The sequence below is a fragment of the Erinaceus europaeus genome, chromosome 14 (assembly GCF_950295315.1).
Source record: "Erinaceus europaeus chromosome 14, mEriEur2.1, whole genome shotgun sequence".
Lineage (NCBI taxonomy): Eukaryota > Metazoa > Chordata > Mammalia > Eulipotyphla > Erinaceidae > Erinaceus > Erinaceus europaeus.
Window position 1 is genome coordinate 84,592,428 of NC_080175.1, and position 10,314 is coordinate 84,602,741.

Genomic DNA, 10,314 nt, shown 5'->3' on the forward strand with positions numbered 1-10,314 from the left:
AGGAAATAAGGTGTAAAGAGGGCTACTGTTGACCAAACCTGTAGAATTCATTCATTTATCTTGCTTAATTACTATTTGATAAAAGATAAATTAATCAATCTCCCCTTAATTAATCCATAAAAACTTCAAGATGAACCCATTTTAATAGTGATTAAACAGATTTACCAGCTATGAAATCAACTCAGTCTTATTGTTTTGCTTGAATATTTTTCTGAGGTTTTCACAGGCAAGTAGCCATATTTTTTTGTTTGTTTGTTTGTTTTGTTTTTCTTAAGACAACTTGGTTTGGAAACCTGAAAAACAATTTAATACTTTCATGATTTTACAGAGTTACATAAGATCAAATATGAATAAAAATACACATAGCAGGAAAACTATTTGTTGATTCCAATTCTCCATAATCAAGGCGGGGGGGGGGGTTTGCTTTACTTTTGCTCATGGGAAATATGCCAAAAGCTTGAGTAGTTGGGTAATTCTTTGGGAGCACAAAGGATAACACATTAGAAAACCTGTCTTTTAGCATGTTACAGTGAAGAAAGCAAAATACTAAACGCAGCTTTCTGAATTGGAAGCCTGATGTCATCAATATGCTATTTTTGCTCTTTGCCAGGTTAGCAGAATTTATTGCAGCAATTAATGCAAAACATATGTGCTGAAATACCCACATGAAAAATATAATTGCCCCCAATTTAATTTGCTACCTTTCAAAACTCTGTTTTGGCTACCTTTTCTTGGTGCTTCCACTTAAATAAAGCTTAAGTGTTTTTATGAGAGAAGAGATAAGTCATTCTAATTTATAAATTGCTCAAGATGAAAAATAAACTATCTTGTAGAGGAGGACAAATTTCCAAAGGGACTAGAGTCTACCTTTCAGAGCGTATTCTAGTTCTGCCTACTACTGACAATTGTGACATTTCAAATAGTTAACTTCATTTTCATCCTCTAAAATCTAAACAATCAAGCTCAGGTTACAATGACAATTGTCTCAATTTTTTAATTTTACTGGCAAAAAAAATTTATTTTCAGGGTGAAGGAGTGTTTAACTTTCATAAAAGGAAAACAAAATTAGGCAGGTGTGAGTAAAAAACCTCCACAAATATATTCTCCTATTCCTCTGTCTACATTAAATTTTCTTTAAATGCATTTTCTTAGTGGTTTCCAATCTGTCCAGATAATCATAATTTGTATTTGTAAACATTCTGTAGTTTCAAAGAATTCTTTGAAATGCTTTCCCTGAAAGTACCTTGAAGTAAAATTTATCACTATGATAATTCTTAGTTAACCTCCAAAGGCTAAAAGACTCTGGATAAAGGTTGAAAAACTAGTATGTGACTGAAATAAAATATATTCCCTAATTTAAAGATACTTGTCTACAGGGGGAAAAATGGTTTAAAATCAAAAGGTAAAGGAGGGCCCAGCTGAGTTGCCACTTTATTGTAATTGATTTTCTCAGTTTCCTTAGCTGTAGCAATGGGGTGTGTCCTGAGATAACAGCTATTTTAGAACTGCTCTGATAATTAAATGATACCCTGTAAATTGTGACTAATAATTTAAAAAAAACTTCCACAGCATCAAAATTCTCTATTATTTCAATGTCGGACATTTCACTAAGGTCACCTTTAATCTTAGAATCCCCATCATTCTGCAATTCTATCTTTTATGAAAACCTCTAAAGTTCAGGCATAGCTATCAAACTCCAACTTCTAGCCTACCTTGATAACACTGTCCCCCCCCCCCCAAAAAAAAAAACCTTTCTGACCCAATTCATATTCATTCTGAAAATCAGAAGAGAAATTCTGTTTTAATGAAATAGCGCCAAGTAAATACCATAGGGCCATGGGAGGAGACAAATGGCTGTGCGCAGGTTTCCTTCTCAGCTATCATTAGTAGGTGACTTGGGGAAGATTATTTATTTAATTAGTCTAGGGATTGAAGAACTGAACAAGGGGCCTGGTATTAGCCAACTTGTTTAAGTGCATGTATTACCATTCACAAAGAATAGGGTTCGAGCCCCTGGTCCCCAACAGTGGGAAAGCTTCACAAGTGGTGAAGCAGGATTGCAGGTGTCTTCTCTTTTTCTCTCCCTCTCTATCTCCCCTCCCTCTCCATTTCTCCTCGTTCTATCAATTTTTTAAAAAGTTTATAATTTTTTCAATTTATTATTATTTTTTCTATTTTACATGTATTTCCCCTCTCATATTAATTAGTTATTTGTGAGACTGTAAGTCAACAGGCGTGTATACTGACACCATTCCCACCCCCAAAGGTCTGTGTCCAGTCCTCCCACCCCACCCTCCAAAAGCTAAACATCTACCCTCACCCTTCACCCACAGACTTTTACTTTAGTGCCATACTCCAAACTCAGTCAGATTCTGCTTTGAGTTTCCCTTTCTCTTCTTCTTTCTCAACTTCTGTTTATGAATGGGATCATCCTTTTTTTTTTCCTTTTTTTTTTAGTTAAAGGACTAAACAATATGCAGTCTGAAAGATCAGGACATTGCAATGAGATGCAATAAGCCAGGACCACACTCAGCCTGGGGCAGCTGGATTTCTCTGGCCTTGGACTACATCGAGCCCCCTGGGGGATCTGGAGATCAGTGACTATGACCCTGCCAACCTCTAGACACCAAATGGAAAAGGCTGCTGGACTCACGGCGATGCGAGGGGTGGGACTGGAAGGTGACACAGAAATAGGCTCCAGGTTATTTTAGTGGAAGTGCGGAATCCGGCGGGTGACAGCCGCGCTCGCTCCGCGTGGCACCGACCCGCGCAGGGTTCGCCTCCCCCAGGTGCGCGCAGGGCGCGGCGCCCCAGCACCCGCCGCTTGGCAGCCGCAGGCAGAGGGCGCGCGTTCTCCTCGCCGCTTGGCTTGTGGTTTCGCCTCCTGCTCTACTCTCTACCCACCAGCTCCCCAACTTTGAGGGGCTGAAGGGGGGCTGTCCGCTCACCCTCCTCCGCCCACCCGGCCGCTGGCAGCCAGACTGCAGACCCGAGTCAGCTTGGCAATGAGTTTTGGCACTTCAGTTCCAGGGAGAGCTGAGGCCAGTGGACAGGGACCCAGAGTTGACTTCTGCTGATCTGATCTTTAATTGGATGGAGACTGCAAAGAAGGAAAAGAGTCGGGATCCCATTTTCCCTCCACGCCCCTAAGCCAGGTCCTGGTGGCGGAGAAGGGTGCGCGCGGTTTAGACAGCCTGCGGCGGTGGGTGTGGTGGCTTAGGAGGACCCCTGCTCATCTTTCTGTTGCCCATTGCACTATCACTGCTCAGAAAGCCCTGCATCGTGTTAAAATTCCTCAAGGAGCGTCTTGGGGAATATAATCTATATGGCATTTCCACATGGGGGACAAAGGGGAGGCGTAGAAACACCGTGATCTCCTCTGTCCCTTCCCGTGGCCACCCCCAATCCTTGGCGAAGATTATTCACAACGGTTTGTTTGTACAGTGCTGCCACTTGCCCCACACACACACCCCCCGCTCCTCCCTCGCCTATTATTCTAACTTCACCATGTTGGTTTAGATTATGTGGATTTTCACCCTTTGCTTTGACTGGAACAGCGGGACGTGGTTTAGAAAATGAAGGAGGGGGGTGCATACTCAGGACTTCTCGTTTAATAACATCAGTCGCGAGTTGGAGGCTTTATTTGCTGAACTGGTTTTGATTCCATCCACCCTCCACATGCATCCCAGGCATCCAAGACGGGGGCGGGTGGGAGTGGGGGTGGGGGTCGTGAAAGAGCCTTTGGCTTCCACCTTTTCAAACTTTCCTCGATAAAATGCTTTCTACTTGGGGATAATTAAAAGTGTGTCAACTTTAGATGTGAAAACCAGCTATAGTAATTCCTCTATCTCCTCCTTTTTTTTTTTTTCTCTTTCGTATACAGGGTTTTAAGAATGTAACAATTGATTCGCCGGATGTTTAAAGTGATAAATATTTTAAGCAAAATGTTTATATATGAACACTTCTCTTCATCTTTGGAATCAACCATTTCTTTTTTCACTTAAAAAAATATAACCAACATTTTTTTTTTAAAAAGAATGCTGATAGCAAACTAAAACTTGCTGACTTTCAGGCATTTATCCAGGAATAAAACAATCAGATTTCAAGAACTACCTGACATTAGGCAGCTGGTAAAAAATCCAGAAAGTGAAATCAAGGGGTGCACATGTGCCCATACTCTAAATCTCATGAAAAGTGTCTTCGTGGAATGATTTGTGACTTCCAGTCCTTAGCGTTTTGTAAATGTCATAGCATCACGTTTATTTCCAAAGTCATTACAGATGAATTACCTAAGGTTTCAAATTTTGGGGAAATAAATTTCTGATCTTGGCTTTCAGTATACCTGGATGAATACTATAATGAACATTTCACACCAGCAGTCAACTCTTTATTTGAAAAATCTGTGGAAAGCTACTTATGCACTTGGTAAAAGCCTTGTATTGACCCTCACTGGTGATAAAATCCAGACCTCCAAAAACAGAACCAAAGAGGGACACCTGCATCTGTTTTTCCTAAATCTTTTATCAGATAGGAATTAATAGAACAAGTTTTATTAAATGTTTTAAAAGAAAAAAGTGTGTATTAAAAATAAACATAGTTGAGGAGCTTGACAGAAAGAGTTGTAAGACTTAGTGTTCTTCCAAGAAATACATATTTCCTCTTACAACCAGTATTTATGCCAAGCAAAATCATTGGAAAATGACTAAAATCAAAGGTAACCCACATCACAGATTTCTCAGTAAGTAAATGTCTGTTAGAACTTATCGAGTTTTGATGATTTGTGGAAAGTTTTATTAATATTTTCTTGAAGATTTTATGACTTGGAAAATGCAACTCTCAAGAACAGCTCTTGCTGTTTCCATTTGCGCTGAAATAAGTAAATCAAGTATACTGTGGAAATATAGCTTGCCTTTAAAAGGCCTTTGCATATGCAACTGATTATTTGATATTTAAAAGTTGCACATATTTTACATCTGAAAAATTCCAAACTTCCAGAAACTTTTAAAAGAACTTTCTAAGGGAGGATACTGCAAGGAAGTATTAAAATGAGGAGCCCTTAGAAAAGGCATCAGAATTTCAATATTAAAAGACATGTATACAAGATAAAGAACCTGACTCAAACCATTCTTTGAAAATAAGTTTTTAAAAAAGTCAAGATGAAACTACTGAATTGTTTATGTGAGTAAGGGACAAACCATAATTGTATTCAAATCATAAAACTCTTCACATGAAACATCCTAAACTTCCACAGTTAAAAAAAATAGTTCTGGCTGTAAAAAATTTTTCGGTTGTAAACATTTTATTTAATATTTATTTCATTGTAACTCCTAATTTCTAGTATTTCATGAAAAATACTTTATTAAAAGTGCAATCAGAATCTAAAATGTAGCAGTATTTTTTGACTATACATAGTTTCCCTCTTATAACTCCTGTCCTTCTGAATTATAAATATATCCAATTGACTTTACATCTTAAAATAGGCAAAAAAATAACTTCCATTACATACAGTATCGATAAAAATATTAAGAATATGCATAAATACAATGAAATTTGAGACTGTTTTTATAAATCCGTTGTTACTGTCAGAATATTCACTACTTAAAAGTTTTTCACTGCTCATTGCAACAGGACCAAAGTGGTATGATATGAAAAACATACATGTGAGAAGAATTGAGTATCGATGTGGACATTTTTTCCAACCTGAATTATTATTACCAGTGTTGGCCTTGAGGAAGCTATAGATTCAGAATGAATTAATTTCATGATAGATTTTGAGAAGTTACAAGAAGTTTCTTTCTGGCACAATCAAAATATTATCCTAGCAATTCAGGTTGTCAGTAAAAGCTTAAACAAATTTGCTGATAATCCTGTTAATGACCTAGGTCAAGTGTTAACTGTTGTGGGTTATAAAATAGTGAAATTAAGGTTTCTCCTACCTCCAGTCAAATAGCAGTTATAATATTGGGCTTGGGGGTAGGTGGGCTGCAACTATTAGGAAAGTTATTAAATTACAAAAATATATAATGTATTCAATTTTTAGGCCAGCATGATGAAATGCTATAAAAAACAAATGTACATCCTCTTAAAAAACAACACCTATAAAAACAAGAAGATAATGTAGTTCTCTATAAATGTTGGATTAGCCATGAGTTTTTACTTGAAGCCATTATTTATATATGAAAAGTGATATCAGTTGAGAGCAGTGTTAGAGGGAAACTACATTGCTTAACATCATCCGTCAACTGTTGTCTAATATTCAACGGACATACAGTGTTCGTCTTCAAGTTTTACTCTTTAAATAACTTTAGAGAACCACATACACTCACATTTTAGGAGACATAAATTCAGCGAAATGTATTTCACAGGAATGGTGTCTCAGCCACTCCAACAATGGTCTTCCAAAACAAATAGTATTTATTTACAGGTTAGTTTAATTGTATTCACTTTTATATTGAGAATTATGATTTTCTAGTACAATTATGAAAACTGTTGAATATACATGATTTAGTATATTATGTACTAATGAAAAAGCAGTGGCTTTTGCCCTAGACTGCTTTGAATGCATTAAAGTGTTTAAAAAGATTATTTTGCCTAATGCTAAGAGAAAATGAAATAGTAACTTCTGAAATATAATTCACTTTTAATCAGGTTTTATTTAACCACTTCATAGTTACTTGATATTTACCACTACCATCAATAATCTGGAGTGAAAACAGTAATCAAATATGTGATTTTTTAAAATTAAATATATAGGAATATAAGAATCCTATTTTTTCATGAAAAGTAGTTGATTATCCATTGGAAATATTTTGTTGGTATGTCATATATACAGAGTTCTGACCTGATAAGACTTTAATAAAGTTCTAAACATTCTTTATAAAAATTTCCCTTTCAGAGCATAGACTAATCTTTAATTTGAGTGATTGTTGAAAGTAGGAATAATCAGTTTTTATTGAGGAGGCCCATGATAGAAAGAATCACCTGGAATCATTCTTCAAAGCACAAAGGACAGTTATTTGCAATTAGATTAATAACTTGAAGTTTGGTTTGAACTTTCTGTTACTTTGTTTTTCCCTTATCATTTGGTCCATGGCACTTTAATACTCTCATACTAGATTATCACATGTCAAATAAAATTAAAAAAATCACACTCTGTGTTATTTTCCTAGAAACCAGTTCAAAGGTTTGACTTTTTCTCTTCTTGTACTATTATGCCAAACTTCACAATAGATTGCAAAATAAATTCTAGTACATTTCAGTAGTCATAAAATGAAATTTTGATAATAGTATTTTAAACGCAACTTAGTATACAGTAGTTCAGTTCTCAAAATCTATATTATAAGTTTGAAGTAATGAGATTCATTTAATAATGTGCTTTCACTTTTCAGCTGTACTGATTTCTATTCAAATAACACTGCGTATCTTGACACATATGTGGTATTTTTACTTTTCAACTCAATCAACTGGGTAATATTTTAAAACTTGCTCAGATATTACCAAAGTTAAATCATTTATTTAAAATTGAACTTCAAAGCTTTCCTTCATAACCTCAATAGAGAAAGAGATAGATATATAGGACAAAGTCTAGAAAGAACAATCCCATGAACAATTAATAGAAAACCTTTATTTAAACTAATAAAAAGTAACTATTGCAAATATGTATATAGGTATATATGTATGTGTACATATATATATATGCACACATATATTTCTTTCCTGTATAGTAAGCCATACATACACAATACATACACAAGTTATTTGTTTTTTATTACTGCTATTTAAATAAAATGATATTCATTAATTTTATATAAGTTTAAAGAATTTTTTCTCTTAAAATTTACTGAAAGTTTGTTTTCCACAAAATTATTAACTCTCAGTTCTATCACTGTGCATTATTAATTCAGTAAAATCCATTATCTAAATAGTTTATAAATGTTCCATCTGGAAAAATGCATTTATCATAACACCATGAGAATAATGCTGCTATTTTTCTAATTATTGTCTCTACAGCCATATTTTCAAAGAAACAAAAATTATCAACTTTGATTGCAACCTATTGATATTATACTCATTATACAAATGACTACTCTTGTCTTTCACTCATGAATAATGATATACCATTACTTTCAAATAAAGATATTAATTTGATTTGTAAAAACAGTCACTTATACATCGTTATTTCCATTTCTTTCTATTTTAGAAATTTTAATTTCCCAATTAAAAAAAGAAAAATATGTCACACAGATGAAGATAGTGACTAAGAATGAAATTAAACTCTTCTATTAGCAGAGAAAGTAGGTCACCAAATATTAGACAGTTTTCAAATTTAAAAGTTTAGAAATAATTTGAACTTTATTTCTTATTGTGTGAGATAACACATATACTTTATAATAGTATTGACTGGCCACTATATTTTTCAGTGAGTGGCATAATATATAGTGTAGGATTTCTATACCACTGATACTACTACATTGCTTAGTATTATTGTTATAAGTTTAAAGTGATTTGGAGGTAATCAAAGTTGTAAGTGATACTTTAAAATAAGTTTTACATAGAAATGTTTCTTAACATTTTATGATTATTTTTACAAATCATTAGGGTCAGATCACAAAAGTCTTTCAGTAAAAAAAAAAAAAAAAGGCAATGGTCTACCATATGTACAGCCTTATAGGAAATATTGGAGTCTTTAATATTAGGTTTGCATTTTTTATCCATTGAAAAGTGATAAATGTCCATTATGAGGAAAATAAATAACACAGCATGAAGAAAATGTCATTTGTTGAATTTGAACATTCTTTCTTAATTTGCTGTTCAGTTATTTACTATACCTACTCAGGGGATTTTCACTATTCATGAAATGCATGAATTCTCCTATTTGTAAATAAGTCCTTAAACAAAGAAAATCCAACTTAATCTTAATGTAATTCCTGCAAATATTACTTATGTTAATGTGGCATATGTTGCTCATTAGAACCTGTACCATAGAACAAACCATCGCCATGTGGGATACACATCTCTTCAATAAAGCGCGCACACACACACACACACACACACACACACCATTCATAAATGCCATGATCCTAAATAGCAACAACCTGTCATTGCCTTTAAGCACACTAAAGAACGTACAACAGAGACCTGAATTTTCTTTTCAACTTCTCAGAGCACTACATAGTCATAAATAAAATACTGCCAAGGCAACTTGACTATTAACATCTTTGAGCTGTAAAAGTGAAAGATTTTTCTGCTGAAAACTGAGAAGCAATCTAATCACTGCAATTGCTATCACATTGAAAACATTTAGGTCCAAGTAATCAAAAAGTATCTCTTATTAAAGTGTTTTAGAAGCTAACTGAAAATAAAAAGAGCATCTTTAACTCTCAGCGCACACTGCTTTATACCGAGGCACCTTAAAGATCTCAAAAAGGTTTCCTTCCTTGAGTTCGCGGTGTAAAAAGAGCCAGAACCCAGAGGAGCAGGCTTGGGGGTGGGGTGGGGGGGTCTTGCACCTGGCTTACCTTCGTTGGAAGGTTGCAGAGTCAGTTCACTGAAGCAGTTGAGAACAGAGCAGCTGAGAAGGAGGAGGATGGAGAGTTGACAATCCATGTTGCTGGTGCAGAGGGCAGTGAGAGGAGCATATCTCCACGAAGCATGCCACTGATGTGAGAGGGAGCGCTCTGATTGCTGGAGAAGTTACCATGCTCCGCTCTCAGACTGATGTCAAGTTTGACACTGGAGATAAGGAGGAGTCTGGCTGCCTTTCCGCGAACCTGGCTGAGGGACTTCGCTGGGTCCTAGCGCCGTCGGGAACGAGCACTGAACAAGAGGACCACGCGCGGAGGTTTGCACCACAGTTCCAAGGCACAAAGTTGAGAAGGGAGAGAATGAGGTTGCCAGGCGTCGCGAAGGAGGCCGGAAGTCCAGCAGTTGTGATGGGATTGTGGCGGCGGAGACAAAAACCAGCAGTTCTTGACTTTCAGTGAAAAGCAACAATGTTATTGTTTACTGTGGATGCTCTTAGCGTAGGTTAATTCTCAGAAGAAACCAGAAACCTTGATAGCAGTCATATGTGGCTGTGTGAGTGAAAGAGAAACTAAAACGCAAAAGGAATTTTAGCCGGAAAAAAAATCATAAAGAGAGAACAATCCAGAATGAAAGTATATAATTCAAAGGGAAATTAGATTTATTTCTTTCCTATACTTAATGTGATCACAACTATTTATCAGTCCTTTGTGGGGATCAAATACTCTAGTGCACACCCAATCAGGCTTTTAAATTCTACACCAAAGGGAATGAGGACATGTAAATAGATCT

The 10,314-nt window shown here is 35.7% G+C and overlaps 1 protein-coding gene across 3 annotated transcripts in view; it reads right to left on the reverse strand.

Annotated features, from left to right (window-relative positions):
• Positions 1–9,811, reverse strand: part of EPHA3 (EPH receptor A3) — a 323,878-nt gene extending 314,067 nt beyond the window's left edge. Inside the window, exons 1-2 of one of the 3 annotated variants that reach the window (XM_060172106.1) lie at positions 9,519–9,810; positions 6,327–6,395 (exon numbers count right to left, since the gene is read on the reverse strand). Coding sequence is in view for 1 of the 3 variants with exons in the window: in XM_007536015.2 (XP_007536077.1) it covers positions 9,519–9,606 (88 nt within the window). In the remaining 2 variants the exon portion in view is untranslated. Of the gene's footprint in view, positions 1–2,653; positions 2,838–6,326; positions 6,396–9,518 lie in introns of those variants that run through there. The other 2 variants (XM_007536015.2, XM_060172107.1) reach the window with 2 other exon arrangements.
• Between the last annotated feature and the right edge of the window lie 503 nt (positions 9,812–10,314).